The sequence below is a fragment of the Leptodactylus fuscus genome, chromosome 1 (assembly GCF_031893055.1).
Source record: "Leptodactylus fuscus isolate aLepFus1 chromosome 1, aLepFus1.hap2, whole genome shotgun sequence".
NCBI classification, from domain to species: Eukaryota; Metazoa; Chordata; class Amphibia; order Anura; family Leptodactylidae; genus Leptodactylus; species Leptodactylus fuscus.
The window spans coordinates 155,689,732-155,714,390 of NC_134265.1; the positions used below are offsets into that span (position 1 = coordinate 155,689,732).

The 24,659-nt window shown below is 43.7% G+C and overlaps 1 protein-coding gene across 1 annotated transcript in view; it reads left to right on the plus strand.

The window, feature by feature from the left end:
• Positions 1-21,773, plus strand: part of DMRT1 (doublesex and mab-3 related transcription factor 1) — a 64,833-nt gene extending 43,060 nt beyond the window's left edge. The window contains exons 5-6 of the mRNA XM_075278803.1: positions 20,189-20,230; positions 21,619-21,773. Of these exons, the coding sequence (XP_075134904.1) occupies positions 20,189-20,230; positions 21,619-21,773 (197 nt within the window). The remainder of the gene's footprint in view (positions 1-20,188; positions 20,231-21,618) is intronic.
• Positions 21,774-24,659: the final 2,886 nt, after the last annotated feature.

Sequence of the window (24,659 nt, forward strand, 5' to 3'; positions counted from 1 at the left end):
GACTGGTGGTAGCGCTCACCTCGTCTTCTCCGAATAAGCTGTTTTCCAGATGTCCCAAACAATCGAAAAGGGGATTCATCAGAGAAAATGACTTTACCCCAGTCTTCAGCAGTCCACTCCCTGTACCTTTTGCAGAATATTATTCTGTCCCTGATGTTTTTTCTGGAGAGAAGTGGCTTCTTTGCTGCCCTCCTTGAGACCAGGCCTTGCTCCAAGAGTCTCCGCCTCACAGTGCGTGCAAATGCACTCACACCTGCCTGCTGCCATTCCTGAGCAAGCTCTGCACTGCTGGTAGCCTGATCCCGCAGCTGAAACACTTTTAAGAGACGGTCCTGGCGCTTGCTGGTCTTTCTTGGGTGCCCTGGAGCCTTTTTGCCAACAATGGAATCTCTCTCCTTGAAGTTCTTGATGATGCGATAGATTGTTGACTGAGGTGCAATCTTTCTAGCTGCGATACTCTTCCCTGTTAGGCCATTTTTGTGCAGTGCAATGATGACTGCACATGTTTCTTTAGAGATAACCATGGTTAACAGAAGAGAAACAATGATGCCAAGTACCAGCCTCCTTTTAAAGTGTCCAGTGGTGTCATTCTTACTTAATCATGACATGATTGATCTTCAGCCCTGTCCTCATCAACACCCACACCTGTGTTAATGGAGCAATTACTGAAACGATGTTAGCTGGTTCTTTTAAGGCAGAGCTGCAATGATGCTAAAATGTCTTTTGGGGGATAAAGTTCATTTTCTAGGCAAATATTGACTTTGCAAGTAATTGCTGTTAAGCTGATCACTCTTTATAACATTCTGGAGTATATGCAAATTGCCATTAGGAAAACTGAAGCAGTAGACTTTGTAAAAATTAATATTTGTATCATTCTCAAAACTTTTGGCCATGACTGTAGACCTACTTGTTTCTGTGGCTACATACTGTAAGAAAGACGACACTGTTTAGTCAGATGTTTCAGTAAGTACATTACCAGTATAGTCAGCACCAGTGTTATGGATGAATTGCCATGTTCACAGTCAAACAAGGCAATGTGAGCCCCTAAGGAACTGGAAGGGGTTATCCAGATCATGAGATCAATACCAGCCCCTGTCCCCCTCCCCTGCCTGTGCTATAGGGGCTGGCTTTATTATCATCAGGAATCCACCGAATTAGTTCAGGTCATTTTGACTTCATGGACAAACCGTTTAAGGGTAAGTTCACCGCCTCAGGTTCCGATCCAAAAATCGGGTAGCCGCGGTTCAAAGCTGGTGCATCCAGCCACGCACTCTGCTCCAGATTAGGCCTAATGAATAGACCTAGTCCGGAGGAGGGAGTTTCTTCAGGCTGAATCGCGAGCCGTCTTTTAGGTGAGGGTTTTGAGGCGGATATGGCCTCAAAACCCTGACCAAAAAACTCTGGGTGAACTTACCCTAAAGTCTGTTTATTCTGCAGCACTAAATGATTTGTGTAACCAGTCCCTCCCAAGAATAAGAATGGTAGCAAAGAAAAAAGCTGGAAACTACAGACCTGTTAGCTTGATCACAGTAGTATTAAAAAATAATAGAAATCATCCCGAAATAAAAGATAACTACCTTATATACTCGAGTATAAGCCAAATTTTTCAGCCCAGTTTTTGTGCTGAAAAAGCCTCCCTCTACTTATACTCGAGTCAGCAAAAAATATAAAAAATATATATATATATATATATTTTTTTATTTTTTTTAAGGGGGGTGGGGGGTCTATAACCAGCCACAATAACAATGTATAGGATTTCCCATAAAATAGTGCAAAAAAAAAAGATTTAAAAAAAAAAATAATAAAAGTTCTTAATCCCTCCTTTCCCTAGAATACATACAAAAGTAGAACATTACTGTGAAACACAAACACATTAGGTATCCCTGTGCCTGAAAGTGCCAGGTCTACTGAATATAGGGGATCTACAGTGCTCCTGTTCTGTCGGGAAGAGGTTAATAGGAGCACTGCAGATACCCTATATTCAGCCAGGCTGAATTCCAAGTGGGGGAAGAAAAAACAGTCCTCAAGCTCAGGGAAGGGGCAGACAGACAACCAAAACACCCCCTCCCCTTTCCCAGCAACTACTGCACCCAAAAACTCCGACCATTTTAATTTTTGAAATTTTCCAGTAGCTGCTGCATTCCCCTGCCCTCCCCCCCAGGCTTATACTCGAGTCAATAAGTTTTCCCAGTTTTTTGTGGTAAATTAAGGGGCCTCGGCTTATATTCGGGTCGGCTTATACACGAGTATATACGGTAACTCCCTAAAAAACAACAATTTTTTGGATCCAACACACTATGGCTTTACTAAGTGCAGAACATGTCAAACTAAGTCCTTATGCACATGAACATGTGTCAGCAATTGTGGATAAACTTACAGACCCAAATATTTCAATGAGCTCATTCACAGTTTTTGTGGCTGTTTATCCGGGCTGAATTGAAAAGACACAAATTATGGAGCAGGTTCTGTCAATTCATTTGAATGTGTGGGTTAGCGAAAACCATGTATACCAATCAGTGTGTCATTCCTGCCATTTTCACTGACCTTCAGACTGCACACGGTCGTGCGCATACATAGTTATGGTTAGTATGGTTGAAGACAGACATATGTCCATAAAGTTCAACCAGGGGATGGGACACGTCATGACAGTGTATACATTTCCATAACCATAAATGCTATTTTGCTCCCGGCTCCACAGCACAGCGCGATTTGCGCCGCGAGGCAGAAGGACGTTCCTGGCTAATGGTCAGAAACGCCCTTCTGACTGTAAAGCGCTACGGTACCGGGACCGATAGCGCTTTACACCGGGCACGGATCGGGAAAACCGACAGTGCGCTGAATTCAGCGCACTGTCAGCTTTCTGGCAGTATATAACACTGCATGTGCCCAGATATGGTGAAAGGTCCTCTTTAAGGACATTTTTATTTGTTTTTTACTGAAGGAATAGTAAGTAAAGTGAATCATGTCTGGAATAACCATATGTCTATCCTTAAAGGGTTTTTCCCACAAAACAAGTTATCCCCTATCCTTCAGTGGCCATGTTTAGTGCTGGAGCACCATAAAGTCTGTGAGGCAGAAGATACTATCAAGGTGCATCACTTTGCAGAAGAAGACATGGGAGCTGAGATGTTCATCACAGTATATCAGTGGCATATAGCGCTGTTTATACCACATTTGTCCTATGAATGATGTTATGTTATTTCTGTCTGCACTAAGTTAACAGGTAACTGGACAGGACAAGTTGTGCTTCTATACATTGCTTATGTAATGATGGTTTAAATGAAAACTGGAAAAACGTATACTTGGCTCCAGTGAGTAGTTACAGTAAGATTAAGAGGAAATGTGATGGGTGATACTGTTTAAGTATCCTGTAGTATGCTGAGCACCCTGTCTCCATCCTGCCCATCAGATAGAATACAGGCATGCTCTGCAAACCAAATCATTAATCCATCCGATCAGGTGGAATAAAGATCTCTATTCATAGCTTTACCTTTCACACCTTTACCTAAGTGCCAGGAATGAGCACTCTATAAAGTACACAATGAACTTGTCAAAGCTTGGGCGTCTGAGATAATCCTAATTACTTTAAATGTTGGTGACGGGGTTAATAGCTCACAAGAGGTGAAAGGAAGCAGGTCTTTGGCTCTACTAGACATTATATTTTAAGCAACCAATATTAGGTGCTTTCCCTTTTATTTTCCTTTTTTTTCCACTAAATGCAACTGAATATAATTTTTATTTTTTAGAAGTAGGAAAGAGGCATAGTTTCACACAAACTGGGTGTAGCATAAATTGCAACACCATGCACCAAAACATGGTACATTTTGCTGGTATAAACTAGGCCAACTAATAGGAGATGTAAGATCAAACTAGACAGTCTAATAAAGCATGGCTAGACAAATCTAGCACAGTTTAACACTATCTATTCTGACTTTTAGACAGTACAAGTAAATATGCCTCTATTTGCTTTTTCTCATAAGCTAGTTAAATTTACTATATAGTTATAAGCCTGAAATGGAAATAGCCTTGCTCAGTGTAGGGGGTTAGCATCATCCTAATGACCAGTATGCCATGGCAGTCTTTTATAAGGGCTTAGAGATGGTCATGTGATGCAGTTGTGTGATGACTTCATCATATGTGAACACAGAAGAAGATATATTCGATTGAGAGAATGTAAAGGGAAGGAACTGTGAGGTAGTTGCGTTGTCTTCAATGACATTATCAGGTATTACCGCGGTCCAGACCCCTCCCTCCTGGCTGTTTAATAATGACAGCAGTTAGGAAACACGTTCATCTCCTGACTTCTGTCCCCTAAGCTCTGATAACTTATTTGAGTACTACTGTAGAGTATGTTATATAGGAATTATGAGGTAAGAACCTGTGTAATGGTGTGCCATTGTCCTGCTACGGTTCATAGAAAGACTACATGGTTCATCTACTCTGCCTTTTATATTATTTCCATTTTATCTTAGGAAAACATCTGCTTCATTTCACGGCGGTGTCTGCATGAATAATACGGAGAGAAAAGTGGTGCTTGAACTCCGCATGATTTTTGCAGAAACTACGTGGAAAACACATGGACCCCATTATTATTATTTTTCATGTTGCTGTCTAGCCCTTGTTTTTGTTGTTTTCTGTGCTGTCAGCAGCCTACTGCCTGGATCATGCATTGCACCTTAGTACCCTCTTATTTTTATTATTGTTGATTGGGGCCCCTGCAGTGTGATTGAGATGGGGCCCAGGAAGGAAGGATATTGGTTGGCCTAATTCTGCACTTAATGTCATCTCAGCCACCAAGTGTGTCTACAGTATATAAAAATAAACTGAGCAATTCCTCAAATCTCTCAGTGTATTCTACTGACACAGCCTGGTTAAGATGCTATATGATGCTATATGATGAGTAACTGTATGAAATACAATATGTGTACTGTGCCATGCCAAGGTGAGCTCAGGGGTCCACTGGGGGATTTACATGTTCACCTGTGGGCCAGTCTGAGACTCCTGACATTGGTTCTGATTTTCACCTCAGCTAGTTTCTGGTTGTGTCCCCTTCCCCTTGTGTTTTAAATTTTATTAAAAACACTTCCCTCCTGAACTTTATGTATACCTATATTTGTAGGTGTCAATTGTGTGCCCCTTTCCCTTCTTTTCCTGTAAATTTTTCTTTCTTCCGGCTTTGTTGCGTCATTGGTGGGCGGGGTTACATCGGTGAGAAGACGCCGCTTCTATGCCTCTGGCCCTGCGTGTGCGCTCCTGATGCAGCTAGGCATCGAACGTACAGCCTTCACAATGCAATACAGACCCGGCATCCGCTGAAATAGAGAGGCGGATGCTGGGGAGGGTTAGATGCCGTCACAGGTGCCTGCAACTTCGCTACGCTCATGCCCTGCATGAAGCCAGCAGCGGCAGGAGCGATGCTGCTATTCCGCTCCTCCGGAATAGCAGCATCGCTCCTGCCGCTGCTGGCTTCATGCAGGGCAGGAGCGTAGCGATGTTGCAGGCACCTGTGCCGGAGTCTACACTCCCCGGCATCCGCCTCTCTATTACAGCGGATGCCGGGTCTGTATTAGCGGCCCCTCCCCCCCCTCCAGGCTTGCTCCCATGCACTTAGCCCCTCCTCCCTCCCCCCTGAGAGCAGCAGATACATCACTTGACTTTTGATCAGATAAGTCAAGGGATGTGTTAACAGAGAAAAGAATAAAGTAAGATGGTGGACAAACAAAGCAGTTTTGCTGAAGCAGTGTATTTAGGAAAAGTCTTACATTCACATTATCAAGCAGTATAGATAGGATCCTTGTGATGGGACAACCCATTTAATGCTATTCAGTTTAAGTTCTTTAAGTTTCTCCTGATATATTTTATGCTTCAGACCATCCATTCTTTCCCTTGTTGGGAAAAGAGACACAGAAGGGAATACAGAGCCATTCTAAGTAACATTTATCTAACCATGTACTGGTAGAGGTACTGGGGTAAGGTTAATAAGATGCCTTCTTATTCAGTCATTTTCTTCAGGTCTCTATTGAATATAGCTGTCACAATAAAACAGATGTGGGCCTCCCAGTGCAGGAGTTAATAATTTGGTAAAGCGTGTTGAATGTGGTTAATCACGTCCAGCAATATATTGTACCTTTGAGAGTATTGCGCTCTTCTGGAGTTAACTGTCCAGTTCATTCATGCTTCACTTCATGACAGATGATTTATCCCATTGGAGTAACACAATTGCTCCAGGAGTCAGGGTTATGTGGAATAAAGAGAAGGTCATGAGCACTTCCCATCCTTTTGTTCCTCAAGTGACCCAAGAAACTTGGATAAATATCTCTTTATCTCACCAGCAGTTATCCATTTCTGCCCTTTGTTGAAGGAGATGTGTCATCTACGTGACAGGGTTGAGGTTACTTTCCTTGAACAAGCTATACAGGGATTCAAGCTTTGTGGTTTTTTTTGCTGTTTTACTGGTAAAATAGTCACATCAATCATATATTACATAATATATCACATAATTGAGTTATTGCAGTTTTCACCTCAGATCTGCAACTTTTTAAATGTCATTTGCAACATAAATTGCTGCAACTGGCGTTTTGGCGTCGTCCACACCACCTTCCAGGGGCATTGGCCCCACCAGCTTTATTAGCATTTACAGCAGAAAACTGGCAGAAATAATGCTAGAAATGAGGTGCACCCTTCACCTGCACAGGGGATATGAAGACTGGTATTTACAATCCAAAGCTTTATACATCTCCCTATTGACTTTTTGTTAAATTTCAGTATTCTTCTCTTGGGAAACTTAAAAATTGAGTAGTTTTAATTGGTCATGGGAAAATGTTTTTTTTTTTTTTTTTTTTTTCTTCGCTCCGGAATATTTGTGTCCTGTCAGATATTTCAGATGGGGAAGAGGGGAGAGACTAAATAAAAAAACATTAACATTTCCTATAGAAAATAATTTCTGTCACTGTTCTAAAATTGTGATAAGATAGTAATTCTGAACCTAACTTTAGTTGGTCCCTTGATGATGATTCATGGCTGCATATAATTGTTGAAAATTTTGCTGTGTTTTTTTTTTTTTTAATTTGAGCCAAAGCTTGAGCAGAAGAGTGAAGTACTGTATAAGAGCTTCCTTAGGGTTCACACAGAGTTTTTTGGCAGCGGATTTTGACGCGAAATGAGCCTCAAAATCCGCCTGCCAAAACAGCACCCATTGACTTCAACGGGAGCCGCTTGCTTAAATCTGCTAACTAGTAGCGGAAAAAAGAAGCGAGATGACCCCTCTTGCCGCGGATATCGCGGCTGACTTAGCCGCGGCAGGAGACTCCCTCCTGATTAGGTCCATTCATTCGGGCATAATCCGTAGTGGAATGCCACAATAGGATGCCGGTGCACTGCATTGGCATTCCGCCACGGCTAGCCGCGCGGTATGTTCACACACGGAATCCATTTTCCACCGTGTGAACATACCCGTAGTATTTCCCGTTACTTCTGTAGCCGCTCCTGGGCTTGGCTCAAAAAACCACATCAAAATTTGCAACAAAAATAGAAGGCAGCTTTTCTGCAACTTGGGGCCTTAACCTAAGGCTGGGTTCACACGGAGTATTCTGGCTCGTCATTTGGTACGTAGACGTCCGCATACGCTCCCATTGTTTTCAATGGGAGCCGGTACCGTACACGCGGCGCTATTTTGCGGCCGCCGCAAAATCACGGCCGCAAAATAGCGCCGCGTGTACGGTACCGGCTCCCATTGAAAACAATGGGAGCGTATACGGCCCGCAAATCCTCCCGCGGTGTCTACGTACCAAATGACGAGCCAGAATACTCCGTGTGAACCCGGCCTAAATGCGTTTTTCTGTTGAGTTTTCCTCTGCATTTTCTCCTCTTCTATTAAATTTACAAGGAAACTGCTCAGAATTCCACAGCTAACATTAACATGCTGCGATTTTCAGAAACGCGTCTTTGAAAAGATCTTCTTCTTTTTTTTTTTTTTTTTAACGTAGATTGTGATCCCCACATAGAGCTCACGATGTACATTTTTTCCCCATCAGTATACCTTTGGAATATGGGATGGAAATCCATGCAAACATGGGGAGAACATACAAACTCCTTGCAGATGGTTTTATGCCCTTGGCAGGAATTGAACACCAGGACTCCAGCGCTGCAAGGCTGCAGTGATAACCACTGAGCCACCGTGTGGCCCTTCTTTGAAAAGATCTTTGAAAAGATCTTTTACCACAATATGTGGATGAGATTAAATGAAATGTAAAATGCAAAAACGCTGCATTATTGCAACTTGGGACCTTAGCCTAAATCTGTGTATATATATTTTAGTAATTTATTGTCCATCCAATCATTTAGTTGAAAAAAAATTGGCACCACACAATGCTGTGTCCTTGGTAAATCTATTTAAATGGATGTCTGGGAAAATGAAATTGACCTACCTGATCCAGCAGATGATGATGATGATGGACCCGAGGTGCTAGCCTTGTTACAATCCCCGGGTCACGTGATCAGAAACAGCACTCCAGCCCACAGGCCATTCCACCCGTTCCTTCCCAATCTCACAGGAAATTAATTACCTGTGAGATTGGGGAAGAAGGGAGAGAGTGAGTATCAAAGGTCAGTGTGCTCCAAACCCTCAGGTTCATCATCATTATCCTCTCAGTCAGGTAAATCAATTTAATCTCCCTGAACAACTCCTTTAAGAAGACTTGTAAGCAGGACTCCTTGCAGAATAGTTATCTATGATGCTTGAAGTCCCTGCCTCCTAGCGACATATTGTCCCGTATCAATTACAGTACAGACAGTATGTCGCTGGGAGGCAGGGACTCCTAGGCAGGGATAACTAGGATACTTGGAGTCCTGCTCCCAGCACGAAGTTCAAGCTGGTAAATATGGCTAACATACAGACTGAGGTTCACAGGATAAATACGGTCATATGCTGCTACCCCTTATTCCCAGCACTCCTTTAACATGAAAATGGAGGTGCCACTGACGTCTCAAAATCTCTTCATTAAGTAATTCACAACACTTGAAACATCATGCGATTGCTGTCAGTGAGCCAGTCAAAATCCAACCTGTAAGAAGAAAGAAGACTGCCATTATATTGCTAACCTCTGGTTTACTAGCATAGTAGTATATGCTACTCATTACCATAGTTAAAAATTGCATGCAGTTATTCAGTAATATAAAAAATGCCATGTAAACCTTAGTTGAATAAAGTTAATTATTTTAGAAACAGGATTAATTATATTTAATAAATAACTTTACCTCCAGAAAATAACTGCTTTGTGGACTGTGGAGTATTTTTAGGATACAAAGAATATGTTTACAGGATTGATACATAGGTACGAATATGAATATGTGCTAGGTGTTGTATACTTCAGTGGAATGGTGACAGTGACCTACAGTAAGACCCACTGGTGCATTATTATAAGGATATAATTTCCAGCTTACTTTGTAGTTGCATTTCTAGTAGTGCTGTCTGTGTGTGATATATCATCAGGATGCAAGGCGTTGTGGCTATTGTGTACATACTGTCTCTAGCTTCACTCTGATAGCATGAGCAGGCTTAGGTAAATTGTAAAAATGACTGTAATCAAACATAATAAGTGTTGACACTGAACATGTCAGAGCACGGTACAGACTGCTGTGATTTAGACCCGCACTGGGCTACCAATGCGTTTAACTTAATTACACCATAGATTTCTCCATTGATGAACACAGGTTGAATTAACACATGAGCACTAATGTACCTTCCCACCATTATTGTTGTACAAGGAGCAGTGGCAGATGCCGGCAGTTAGTTACACAAACATTAGTATTAACGATTGGCCATTTGGAATTGGTGACAAACTGCAGCCTGGCGAAATCTTGAGCCTGAAACCAATCAGCAAGTTAATGAGGGGAGAAATTGCCACTGCAGCTTCCCTTAATTACATTCAGGCTTGGCAGGAGCTGGGACGCATAGGGCTGTGGATAGGGTGGGAAACCAGAGGTCGCAGGACCTGCCTTCCTATCTTCTTTTTAGTATCAATAGTGGCTTGCAAGTGATTTTACAACTGGCCAGCCTTGGATTGTGTTTAATATTTTCTCTTCTATTGGTTTTGCCAAATACAGTTTCGAGTTTATTTCTTTGTTTTATACTGTATGAAGGAGTTAACATTCTACATACAATCCTTGAAGAAAAGCTATAACCTTCAATATATTGTATTAGACACACAAATTTTAAGACCCTTATACTGTATATACGCATCAACTTTCTGCCTAAAGCTGGTAGATAAAGGTACCACTACTGAATTTACCACTGATCTCAAGGTTACTTCTTATGTAAAAAGAAGGGCTGCAGAACCCAAATTACTGGCCATCAACCCAGTGGCCATTAAAGTAAGGAACAAGGGACAAGCATGGATTGCTGTAGAGGTGTAACTTAAATCTCCTGGGCTCCAATACAAAATCTGCAATGGGGCCTCTGCACAACGAGCCATTCAGAATAGTGGTGTATTTTGTGTCCACTACAGGGACCTCTGGGGCTGGTAACAACTGGTACCTCTGCACCCCCTACAGCCATGCCCCAGGATTGCTGCAGCCTGCAGCATTTATTGACTTCAGATTTATCAAAGTCCCACCCACCTCCGTTTTTATCCTATTAAATGTCTCCCTGGTCCTTCTCTGCCTCTAACATAATCTGCTTCTTTTAGCCCCCATTTACAGAAACTGTCCATAGTTCCCCTCTCTCTTACAGATAAGCCACCATACCTTCATTACCTTCCCAACTGCTGCAGCTTCCAGGACCTGTGGTGACCTCATCCTCAAAGACTACGGGTGAGTTCACACGGAGTAAAGTGCCGCGTGATGTGGCACGAATACGCCGCGTGAGCTTTTGCGGGCCATATACGCTCCCATTGATTTCAATGGGTCTGTATACGCGGCACTATTCTGCGGCACTTTACTCCGTGTGAACTCACCCTAAGGCTACATGCACATTCGCTTATGCATCTACTCAGGCTGTGATTTAATGGCACAGAAGGCGCATGGATGACATGAAAGCCTTCATTGCTGTCGGGAAGTATAGGCCGCAAATGGGACAGGCATAGGATTTGTCCTGAGTTTTGCCCCAGGGTCTTAGCTACATATATGGGCTGATGATAATACATGAGCATGTGTATACAGCCATAGAAATGAACAGGTACCGTATATACTTGAATATAAGCCGACCCTCCTAATTTTACCACAAAAATCTGGGGAAAACTTATTGACTCGAGTATAAGCCGAGGGGGGGAAATGCAGCAGCTACTGGAAAATTTCAAAAATGAAAATGGTCAGAGTTTTTGGGTGCAGTAGATGCTGGGGAGGGGGTGTTTTGGTTGTCTGTCTGCCCCTTCCCTGAGCTTGAGCACTGAGTTTTTTTTCCCCAATTGGAATTCAGCCTGGCTGAATATATGGTATCTGCGGTGCTCCTATTAACCCCTTCCCGACGGAACAGGAGCACTGCAGATTCCCTATATTCAGTAGACCGGGCACTTAAAGACACAGGGATACCTAATGTGTATGTGTTTCCCAGTCATTTTCTACTTTTATATGTATTCTAGGAAAAGGAGTGGTTTAGAACTTTTATTTATTTTATTTTCTTTTATTATATTTTTTTAAAGCTTTTTTTTCCCCCACTATTTTATGGGAGATTCTATACATTACTATTGCGGCTGTTCATAATATTTTATTCACAAATCAAATGCCCAAACTGCCATGTTTTTGCCGTTTGACCTCAAAAAGTACACCTACCCACTCAAAAAAGACTCTTTATGCTGCCCAATATATAGAAATATAAAAAAAAATCTTTTTTTAATATTGAAGTTTTGGATATTTTTTAAAGAGGATCTGACTTTAATAAATATGTAAATGAACTTAAAATGGCTTTAGGGGCGTATAATCTGCAGTTTAACCCCTGCTTGATTACCGCCCTTAATTCCCTCTAAGGTCCGTTCACCACCACTAGCATGTACTGCTACAAATTTAAATATGATTATGTTCATGTGAAAACCACTTAAGGCATCTATTGGGTTTTCTAAAAGTGTGATGGTGCTCAGCATAATGTCCGCTACATTGCATTGTGACTAGTTTGATATCGAGTTTCCTAGTGACAGACACCCTTTAAATCTCTTTGAAATGCTGTGATGGGGTCATTAGAAACAGATAGTGCATGCAAAATTCTGTCCAGAGTCGCTCAGTTGAAAATCTGACATTGACTGAGTGGGAAAATTTTTTTCTCTGTCATCTATTCGTAAAACTCTATTTAGAGCATATTCTGCCTAGAAATTAGTAAATTGACACCTGAGTGTTACCGATTGGTGGTGTGTCCCTGCACATTGTGACATCGTCCAGATAGTGACAATTCTGGACTGTGGACATACCTGTTGGAATAATAATGTCCAGTTGTCAATGTATTCATAGATTCCAGGAAGAATAACAAAGTGCACATTTCTTTAAAAAATCTGCTAAGGCCTGGTTCACATCTGCGTTTGATAATTCGTTTGAGGAGTCCGCTTGGGGATCCCCTGAACAGAATATTGAATGCATTGACAAGCGGTGAGCAATGAAAACACATGGACCCCATAGACTATTAAGTAGCTCTATAAGGTACATTAGTTTGATACCCATTTTCCTTTTGACAAACTCCCTTAGGCTGAGTTCACACAGAGTTTTTTGGATCGGAACCTGAGGCGACCTCCGGGTAGCCACGACTGAAAGCCGGTGCACTGCAGCGACATCCAGCCGTGCACTCTGCTCCGGATTAGGCCCAATGAATGGGCCTAGTCCGTAGGAGGATGTTTCTTCAGGCCGAATCATGAGGCAACTCGGGCTGAAGAATGATTATCCCGCTTCTTTTTTTCCTGGAGCCAGAAGAAACGGCTCCTGGGTAAAAAAGACCTGAGCGGCTCCCATTGATTTCAATAGGAGCCGTGTTTTTGGTCAGGGTTTTGAGGCAAATATGGCCTCAAAACCCTGACCAAAAAATTCAGTGTGAACTTACCCTTAGGGCTCGTTCACACGTGAACCCAGGGGAGGTTTTTGACAGCGGATTTCGTGTCAAAAACCTCCCCCTTACAATGGTGGTCTATGCAGACCGCCAGGCTTCTTTTTTCCACTAGCAGCGGGCTGCTGCTAGCGGAGAAAAGAAGCAACCTGCCCTATCTTCAGGCGGAAGCCGCGCGGGTTGAGCCGCGGCAGCACCCTTCTACTGTATGTCGGCTCATTCATTTGAGCCGACAGCGGAGGGGAAAGCCGCGATGGTCGCGGCAGGCGGGTTTTGACCAGAGAGAGACGCGGCTCGCCGCGTCTCTCTCGGTGTCAAAAGCCGCGCGGGCAGTTCACGTGTGAACTAGCCCTTAGGCTGAGTTCACATGGAGTTTTTTGGTCAGGAATCCGCCTCAAAATCAGCCTCCAAAAAAGCCTCCCATCCCTATTGGGAGGCTGATTTTGAGGCGGATTCCTGACAAAAAAACTTTGTGTGAACTCAGCCTCAGGGTTCATTCACACAGAAGAAAATGGCGAGGAATTTGTTGTGGAATTTCAGCACTGAAAAAAAAGCCTCCCATTAACTTCAGTGGGTTCCTTTTTCTGCTAAGGAACCCATTGAAGTCAATGGGAGGCTTTTTTTTTTCAGTGCTGAAATTCCAAAAAAATTCCTCACCATTTTCCTCTGTGTGAATGGACCCTCATTTCCTCTCTGGGTCCATTCAGACGGAGTTTTTTGGCGAGTATTTTGGCGCTGAATCAGTGTCAGAATCCACATGGAAAAAATGCCTCCCCATAGAGTTCTATGGATTCCGCTAGTGGAAAAAAAGGCAGGTCCGCCTGCAAAAGCCAGTGCAGTCAATAGGCGATGGAAAATCCATGTCGCAGATTTTGGCGCGGAATTTGCAAAAACCATGTGGAAAAACCGCTAGCGTTTTTTTTCAAGGTCCATACACTGTGCTGGAGGAAAAAACATTTCCTAATTCCTGAAGTGGATTTTTCCGCGCCAAATTCCTTGCCAAAAAAACTCCGTGTGAATGGATCCTCAAGAGTCAGTTTTTTCAGCTGTGTTGTAGATTGCTGTTCTACTGCTTCTTCCCGGACAAACAGGGCAAAAAGCCATTTCTTTTGGTTGTTCTGCAATGAACACAAGATCACAATGCAGAGTACTGGCTATGAGAATTACTGAGCGTGTCTGTCCATCGGCAGTCTGCTCAGCAAATGGCATGCACATTGCTAGACATTTTGAACACAAGGTGTCACAATAACATGTAAGGCCCGGTTCACATCTTCATGCGAGAGTCAGCTTGGGGACCTCCCAAATGGAAACCTGTCCGCATAAAAAAGTGGTTACCTTAGGAAAGCGGTGGACCAATAGACTATTATGGGATCCATGTGATTTCCGTCACAGTGATTGTAGGATTTTTTTTTAATTTTTTTTTTAATTATTTATTTAAGAACAAATTATCAATAAACTAAACAAGGCAATAAAATAACATGGCCGAAAAAAAGTGGCCCAAAACATCAAATTATACATAGTATCACGTCCGGGCGAACGGAACAAAGACAGAGCATAAGGGACAAACATACAGAAAGACAAGTAACCAAAATAAGAATGGGTAAAGACAAAGACAAACACACATATACACACCAATCAAGGAAAAAGAAGAGAAAAAAAAAAGGGGGTGAAGGAGGAGGGGGGGGGAATTGGAAGGGTAGCGCCGAGCTCCGGCCAGGAGTCCATGAGACTCAAGGACATATCAGCCAATCAGGTCCTTGTATCGTCGAGAACCCTGAAAGAGAATCCACGGGGTCAAAGCTTCCACGTAGGCCTCATGTGCATCACGAAGCGACGCTGTGAGGTCTTCCATGACCCTGATGTCTTCAACCTTGTGAAGCCAATGACAGAGGGAGGGAGGATTGGGGGACTTCCAGAGCACCGAGATGCAGGCCCGGGTAGCATTGATCACATGTTGGAGAGCAGACTTGAGGTAAGTGCGGAGATAAAGTAAGAAAATGGATGGTGAGAGCGGGAGGGGAAATTGAAAGACCTGACATACAACCCTATGTACACCCTCCCAAAAAGACTGAAGTTCAGCACACTCCCAGAAAATGTGCAGGAGGGTTCCCTCCTCCGAACCACAATGCCAACAGAGAAGAGGACAGGAAAATATTGTGTAATTTCGTCGGTACAAGATATTACCGTGTCAAGATTTTATATTTCGCCTCTTGGTATTTGCCAGCTATAGAGCTTTTATAAGCGAATTCAAGGATTCTGGTACATTGTGAGGCAGTGAAGGACATATTCAGGTCCGATTCCCATTTATATAGAAAGGGGGTCGATGGTCCGGAGGAGGAGAAACCAGCAGCAGATAAAACTCAGAGAGAGTGCCGTATAGGGCCAGAACCCAAGCAGACCCAGTAGAGATGAACGCTTCTCCAGGGTATTAAGGCTGTTGGCGTTGATAGAAGCAAAGGCGAAGGAATCCATGGCCGCTGGTCGAAACCCTGCAGGGGGAGAGGGAAAAAAAAGGATGGGGGGTCAAGGGTGGAGAAAAGGCAAGATGAACAGCAAATAAAAGGGCACACACAAGACACCAAAGACAAAATCAAAAAGCAGGACCGAGTCCAGCTAGTCCGGGTCAGACCACAAAAAACAGTGGGAAAGAGCCCACTAACGCAGGTCTCGACAACACACCGCAGTACGTCCTCAGAGAGCTGCCAAACCTAACCAGTCGGGGGAGAGGCAATAAACAAAAGTACGCTACCCGTGTCCCGAGCAGCAACATTAAACATCAACGTGGGACCTGGCAAATAGGAGGGCAAAGAAAACAGGGAACTCCGAACCGGACGATCATCAGAGCGTCCGGGGTCCTCCACGCAAACCCGAAGGAGCACTCCATGGCCGGAGAGCCAAAGAAAAAGGACGTTTAGCATCTGAACCTAGCTTCGACACCCGCCAACAGCAGTAGCTGGGGGGAAGGGGAAAATCATAAACTCCCTAGCCATGGCGCGCCCGGGAAGGAGGAGGGGGGCAGCAAACACTGTGGGGAGCCACAGCGGACCGAAACCGGCTGTAGCCACCAGCAGGGCAAGAAAACTTAAGGCAAGAGACAAAAACACCAAATGTAAGTAGAACAGCAATTAGGCACTAAGAAAACCAGCAATGTGAACAAGTCCCAGAAATGGAAGACAAAACATGAGGATCCTATGGCGGCGCCCACAAGGGGTCAGCCTCCCGGCGCTGCCGACGGGGCAGTGCAGAAGAAGAGGAGCTGCCAGCGGTCTTGAGAGCGGAAGAGGATAGTCCAGCTAATTCGGCAAATGCAAATCCGGTAGATCCAGGAATTGGGCCAGAGCAGCGGCCTGGTCCGGAGAATGTAGGGCAAACATGGCACCATTACAGCGAACCTGGAGATGGAAGAGATGGCCCCATCTGTAGGAAGCACCAGCATCCAAAATCAGTTGCAAGACAGGTTTGAGGAGACATCTTATGGCTAGGGTGCGACGGGAGACATCAGGTAGAAGCTGTATTGAGAACCCCTGGAAGGACACTGGACCATGGCGCCAGGCAGCTTGCAAGATATCCTCTTTTTCCCAGAAAAAATGCACCCTACAAAGGACATCTCGAGGCTCTGATGCAGACGACTTACGCACGCCCAGAACACGATGGATCCGATCAATGTTAAAGGGATTCTACCACTAAAACACATTTTTTTCTAGTTAACACGTCGGAATAGCCTTTAGAAAGGCTATTCGTCTCTTACCTTTGGATGAGCTCTCCGTCGCGCCGTTCGCTCAAAATACCGGTTTGTACCGGTATGCTAATGAGTTCTCTCGCAGCGATGGGGGCGTCCCCATCGCAGGAGCAGCGATGGGGGCGTCCCCATTGCAGCTCGAAAACCGACCGCAGCGCCGCCTCTATGGTCTTCTGTATCCTCCCCTTGCTTCTTCAGCGTCCTGTCGGAGGCCTGCGCAGTACGCTCTGTTCGGCGAAGATTGCCGAACGTACTGCGCATGCGCGAAATTGCAGTGCCCGCACTATGGCTGGGACCACAATTTTGCACATGCGCAGTACGTTCGGCAATCTTCGCCGAACAGGGAGCGTACTGCGCAGGCGTCCGACAGAGACGCTGAAGAAGCAAGGGGAGGATACAGAAGACCATAGAGGCGGCGCTGCGGTCGGTTTTCGAGCTGCAATGGGGTATTGCTAGGGCCGGAGCTGAAGCCTGAGCTGCAGGGGGAGGGGGGAGAGAGGACTCACTGTCGGGGCCGCCAGCTTGGGAGGCCATAACTGGAGGCTGATGCAGCTCAGCACTCGGTCCGACGGAGGCCAGGGGGACTGGCGCCGGCAAGGTCACTTGAGAGGAAGCCGGAGGGGAGTCTGATGACACAGGCAGACATGGAGGAGGACGCGGACACCAGGAACCGGGCCAGCTGTGGCTCTACCCGGGAGGACGAGGGTGCCTTACGCCTCAGGCGCTTCACCATCGCCTGGAGGGGCCCGGAGGAAAGTAAGAGCCCGGGGAAATATCCAGAAACCGCTCGGGGGTTTGGGAGCTATAGGGTTCTGCTGCTTCACGCCGCCATGCGTAGGCCACGCCCCTCAATGATTACAGGATGTTTCTCTCTCCGTATATTTCATGCATATAGGGGAACTAAATGGCTTAAACGCAGATGTGAACCAGGTCTAATCTAATGTCATACCTCTTCACTGGATACTTCACTGTTGGGTTTTTTGTTATCAAACAAATTTTATTTTCAAAATAATAAAAATCATGACCACATGGGGATTGTGTAACATTCTATTATTGTTTTAATATGTGAATTAAAAGTAAATTTTATTCAAGAACATTTTTTCATTGGATGCTGTATTTTTATTATTTTGGAAAATTCTATTCATTGTTCCTTTGAGTCCAGGGATTTTTAATCCAAGCAACACAAAACTTGAGGGTCAACCTTCATGATTCATCTACAGGTGAGCTGGAAGAGTGTTTTTTTCTTTAAGGCCGGGGCCCCATGTGTAGTAAATACCGCAGTTTGGCCGTGGCAGAAACCCCGTGAAAAAGAAAAATGCTTCATTTTGCAGTCCCTGCAAAGTGGCTGGGATTCTAGCAGCAAATCCCATCCACACATTGTGAAAAATACGTGCAGTGGGAACTCTACGATTTCCAAAACTGTTACAGTTTTGGAAATCTCAGCATGTCAATTATATCTACAGAAATGCCAGTGGTTTCCCTATAGGTATAAGGGAAGTAGGCAGCCCACAGAGAAAACCTCTGCGGACTTTCTGTGAAAAGTGCTGCGAGAAAAACCACAATGCTATGCAGCCGCGTTTTTTCCCATAGCACTTTTTTGCTGTGACCTGCTACGTGGGGCCTTAGCCTAAATTTTATTTTCAGTTTCATGAAAATATTTACACAAACAGTTGTATATAATACATCCTATGCAACACATACACATTATGACTTATGGAACCACACTAAGGGGGCATTTACACAATGTAAAGCGGCATTGATTCTGACACGTAAACTCAAGTCAGAATCAGCGCTGTAAAATAGAATCCCATTGACTTCAGTGGGTTCAGTTTAGCACATGTAACACATTGAAATCAATGGGTTAAAAAGCCTCCCATTGATTTCAATGTGTTACGCACACTAAACGGAACCCACTGAAGTCAATGGGATTGTTTTGCAGTACTGATTCTGACACGTGTTTACGTGTCAAAATCAACGCCGCGTTACATCGTGTGAATGCCCCCTAAGGGATATGGTGTTGCTGCAAGAACATGTGTTCATTTCTCCTGCATCTATTGGATGATTTTTTTTTTATACAACATATATACATGAAAGGCAATGTTTAGTTTTGTGAACTTGATATTTAATGGTGAGTAACGCTAGGTTCACACCTGCGTTCTGGTCTCCGTTCTGTGCTTTCCGTCTTCGTTCCGGAAAGCACAGACCGGGTGCGGCGGTGAGCGTTTTATACTCTCCGCCGCGAAACCGGATTTTTTAATCCGGACACAGAGTACTGCATGTCCGACTCTGTGTCCGGATTAAAAAACCCGGTTTCACGGTGGAGAGCGCAAAACGCTCACCGCCGCTCATGGCCGGACAGCTTTCTCACCCATTCAAATGAATGGGTGAGAAAGAATCCTGCAGGTTTCCGTATCCTGCTCTGTTTTATGCAGGAAATGGAAACCTGCAGAACAGACACCTGGGCGCAGATGTGAACGAGCCCTAAGCTGTTTTCTGTTGGTGTCAGATCACTTAGTACACATGTATAGTATGCATGTATCTCTAGCCTAGACTGTAGTTGGTCATCTCTAGCCTTGCTGAAAATAGAAATGGACCAGAAAATGTAGCAGTTTGTAAAATGTTTCAGCGAATGAAGGTTATGCATTTTATAATAAAATGCGCAATTTCAAATTATTATTTTTTTGTAATAATTCCTTGTGCATTACAGAATCTCTGCTTGCAATCATTCTGTGAGAATCTGCATTGGCTACTTGAGGATTAAAAATTCTGTCTATCATGTAATGAATGAATTTATTATATATCTCTATATCATTCAATTAAAGGGGTTGTCCCGTTACAAGGATCCTATCTATACTGCTTGTTAATGTGGATGTGTGGCCACAGCCCTGACTTATCTGCTCATGAGTCAAGTGATGTATCTGCTGCTCTCAGGGGGGAGGGAGGAGGGGCTAAGTGCACGGGAGCCAGCCTGTGTTTCTAGCTATTCCTGTGTCTACACCACGTGACCTAGCTTCCTGCTATCAGATAGGGGAGAGGAGCTGCTTTCATTTCTTCTGTTCTCCCAGTTATCAGGCTAGCTAATACAATTCTGTTCATTATGGCAGAGACAGGCAGTCTCTGTATGTAACACAGAATGGAGTTGCTGCTGCCTGTACTTCATAGTCCAATATGGGTGGGCGGAGCTACACGCTAATTTGGGGGTGGAGCTAAATGGCAGGTCGCATGTGAAACCCCGCCCACCAAATGATGCAAGAAACCAGGAAGAAAGAAGATTTTACAGCAGTAAAGACTGATGAGTATGTGAGGTGGGAATACCCCTTTAAGTTCACTGTTGTCTCAGGGTGGTAAAGGGTTAAATATTTAGCAGTGTTATAATGATGCTGAGCATTAAATTTTTAATTCAATTTTTATACAATAATACTGTGTTTCAGGCACTTTTCAAGCACCAAGGAACCAAGTTATTCAAGAGACAGGTAAGCAATTTGTTATTTGCAGCCTAGTAAATAAGGACATATGTTGTGTCTTAAAACATAGGATGGGACAGTTAAGCTAAAGATGCATTCACATGACCAAGTGTCAGCCATGAAACTTGGTCCATGTGTTGCTGGATATACCAGCCTACATCTAAGGGTAATTTCATACGGAGATTTTTGGTCAGGATATTGAGGCCATATCCGCCATTTCTTCCGGCTCCCGGAAAAAAGAAGCAACATGCTCATTCTTCAGGCCGTTTCGCCTCGCGATTTGGCCTGAAGACACACCCTCCTCTGGAATAGGCCCATTCATTGGGCCTAATCCGGAGCAGAGCACATGGCTGGATGCCGGTGCAGTGCACTGGCTTTCAGTCGCGGGTACCCGGTTTTTGGTCCGGAACCTAAGGCGGCCTCCTCCTTAGGTTCCGGATGAAAAAACCCTGTATAAACTTACCCTTATGTTGGGAGAGGGTCTCCTAGCAGCATTGAAAAATATGGACCCCATATTTTGGAAAAGCTGCTTTTTTTTGTTGTTGCAAATTTTGCTATCTTTTTTGAGCCAAAGTCAATAGTGGCTTCAACAGGAATGGGAAATATAAAGGAAGCCCTTACTTATATATCGTTCTGTTAAACCCACTCCTGGCTTTGGTCAAAAAAGTTCACTAAACTGGTCAAATTATATTAAAAAAAAAACATGTACATTCGACACATATTCCTCTTTTAATGCCTTTGGATAGGTCATCAATATTAGATGAATGGTGGTCTGATATCTGGGACCCCCACAGATCCCCAAAGCTCCACTTATGCATCACAGTTTATGTAATGGCACGTTTGGTTTGCTGCTCTGTTTCATTCAAGTGAATGGAGCAGAGCTGCAATACCGAGAACAGCTACAATGCATGGTGCTGTGCTTGGTAAGTAGTAGAGAGGCTACAAGGCTTATCCAAACATTGGTTTCTCATCAAACAGCTGATCGTGGGCTGCAGGGTGTTGGACCCCACCAAAGTAATATCGATGAGCTATCTTACTGATTCAACATCAATATCTTAGATCTAGAAAAACCCTTTACAACCTTAGTGGATCCCAAAAAGTGATAAAAACTTGCTTTTCCGTATGGCCATTATGAGTTATTGTATTCTTAACCCTTTGGGCCTGTAGTGGCTGAAGACACTCACTGACTTCATTGGGGATCAGTTGTTTCTTCACTGGTAAGCTAGGGAAACACATAGGTTTTTGGCTGCCATTTTGCAGGGTTTTTTTGTCATATAGAAAATGTTAGGTGGAGAATCCAGCTATATTTACTGTTGTGGTATCTAATATAATTTGTTTTATTAATTATGGTTTTTTGGGGTGTGTTTTAAAATTTGCCATGTGTTGTTTGTCTGCAGTGTTTTCTCCACCGAGTAGCCAGGACTCTGGTTTGGTTTCCTTGTCCAGCACCTCTCCAGGCAGCAGCGAGGGCACCAAAGCTGTAGCTGAGTGTGAAGCACCATCTGAGGCCTCTCCATATAACGTTACTAATCCTACTGAAGAAGCAGAATGAGCTTATCTGGCAGAACCAACAGTTTTAACAAACATTACTACAACAACAAGTCAAAAGGCCCTGTACTTAAAGGCAAAAACATGCCCAGGATTTATTACCCTGCAGTAAACATGAGTTGCTTTTATCTTGATGAATTGTTTTGCCTTTAAATACAGGTCTTGGCATATTACATTAAGTAAAGATGTTCTGTTATGTTATACTTAGCTGAGAATTAGTTGTGACCGTTTTTTAATTGTTTAGTAAGATTGCAATGATAATAGATTTTGGCGAAAAAATATGATGGCTTGAGCAACATATTAATTGTCCAGGACTGCCACATCAAATGGTGCCTGTCACGATGAGTAACTGTCTAAGAATATACACCTTATTCAATGCAGGCCATTTATGAGAGTGCTAGGAAAAAACATTCCTAGGCCGGGGCCCCACGGGCCGGAAACACTGCGATTTGCCTGCAGCGGAGACGCTGCGGGAAATATCGCGGCGTTGTACAGTGCCTACAAAGTGGATGGGATTCATGCGAATCCCATCCCCACTTTGCGGAAATGATCGCAGCGCCGACACGCTGCGATTTGCAAAGTTGTTGCAGCTTTGTAAATCGCAGCATGTCAATTATATCTACGGAAACGCCGGAGGCATTCCTGTAGATATAATGTTAAGAGAAAGTCCGCAGAGGAAAACTCTGAACTTTCTCCTAAAAGCACTGCAGAAAGAACCGCAATGTGTTTAGCGCTGCGGATACGGCCCGTGTGGCCTTAGCCTTAAAGACACATGAAAGCTAGCATGTAAATAGATACCTGAGAACTATTTCATTCATTTTATACATTTGGATCAGACAGACCAGTTTTAGCCCCTGCAATGTGTGAAGTCATCCCAAAGACGTACCACTGGATAGGAGGAACACAGCTATAGTTCTGTAACATACTCTTAGGCCTGGTTCACATTTGCGCATGGATTTCCATTTGGGGAGTCCACTTGGGGACCCCCTGAACAATAACCTGAATAATCTGAATAAAAAACTGGTTACCTAAGAAAACCTGTGGACCCCCATAGACTAAAATGGGGTCCATGTGTTTTCCACTTGGTTTCTGCACGGAAAATACAGAGAAAAGTGCTGCTTGCATGACTTTTCCCTCCGCTTTTTTCATGCGGATAGGGGAACAGAATGGCCCGAACGCAAATGTGAACCGGGCCTTAGTAGCACAAGTCAACTTTTCAGCCAGTAGGATCTACTCCAAAGCAGAGGGGAGATACTTGGAAATGTAATGAATTTGTCGCGTATTGACAACCACAGGGTAAATGGGCATCATGGAAGGGGCCTCCTCCTTGATCCATAGCATAAAGCCATTGTAAAAATTGGGCAGTCCAGTGCTGCTGTACATTATGTGCTGGCCTACTGATATGAATGGATGCCATGTAATACAACATATTTCCCGGCACTGCAGAATTGGTAGCAACTTGTGGCATTAGTTATGACGCTCCAACTTGTAAAGCCACGCAAGGGAAACAGTGCGTGGCAAATCTCATTGTCAGGCTTTAAACACTGGACAGATGCACATCTTTTCCATCAGTTATATGTAGCTCAGGCAGAGAAGAACTGATATGTGCCATCCCGCCTCAGAAGCAATTCTGCTACTAAAAATAGTTTCAAACCAGACCAAACTTTCCGAATATAAAGAACAATGAACAGTTTATTGATGCCATACCGTTATACCGTTTGAAGATGGTATCTCAGGGCCGCACAAGTTTGGCCAACAGTCCTGTGTCACCCCAGCTTCACATTTTGCGGTGGGAAGCAGGCTACACACTTGACAAACCGTGCTCCATTTTGTATTCCCTTTTATATGACTTTGTATTTCCAGTTTTACCAAAGCACCTGCCTTCAATATGCAGGGTATGAAAGTTTAAAAAAAAAAAAAGTGTTTGATTTCTAGCTATTGCTTTTATTAACCCAGCAATTTAATAGTTAAGCGTACTGTGCGCCCGCGTGCAGTATTGCTAATGGTCTGCCTAGTGTGGAAATGTTACAATGTCTTGTGTTTTTTCTCCACATTCATTCCAGGCTGAGATGCATTGTTCTGTTGTTGCAGCTGCACAGAAAATAAAAAATGTTATTGATGACTAAATCTACTTGTGTGTATACTTGGTAAGCTGTATTAAAATAGAAAAAAAAAAGAAATTACTTGTATTTTTTTCGCTTTGTGCTTTTGAAAACATCTATTTGATTTCGCCCCCATCTGTTGTAATCAATAACCTGACCATCTTGTTTTTTTATTAAATGTACTTACTCTTAATTTCATCCACCAGTGGTTTTAGAGAGAATAATGTGGAGTTACCTATATGGCTTTGACATTATAAATCACTTCTTGAGGCTGAATCGTATAGCGGTATCGATTGATCCTGATATATCACAGAAATTTACTGTCACTTCTGTTTTCAATTAAAGATACAATCAGTCAGATAATGACTTAATTGGATTTTACAGAAGATTGAGTTTTATTGCCTAGTGCTTTACGAGTTTAGTTAAGGGAGATCATTTTATCACACTTGTCAGCCAGTTACTGCAGTCCCTGTGCCCTTCTACCGCTGCTATTGTGACAAAGCCACACACAATGGGGCAGGGAGGGCTTACATACTGATGACTATTAGGATATATTCATGGATTAAAGACTGATATGGGACATTGAGCCAAACTCATTTTTTCTTATCCTTCTGCCCATGGCAGCTAGGAAATAGTGTCTGAAATTTTAACAATTTGGACATATAGCCCCCTCCTCTTCACTAGGTTACATGGGGGCTGCAAGCTCAGCAAATCAGCACATCCTTCCCACAGTGTGGAGGTTAAGCTGATATCAATAACACTCTATGCAAAACTGTTTATTCCCTTTT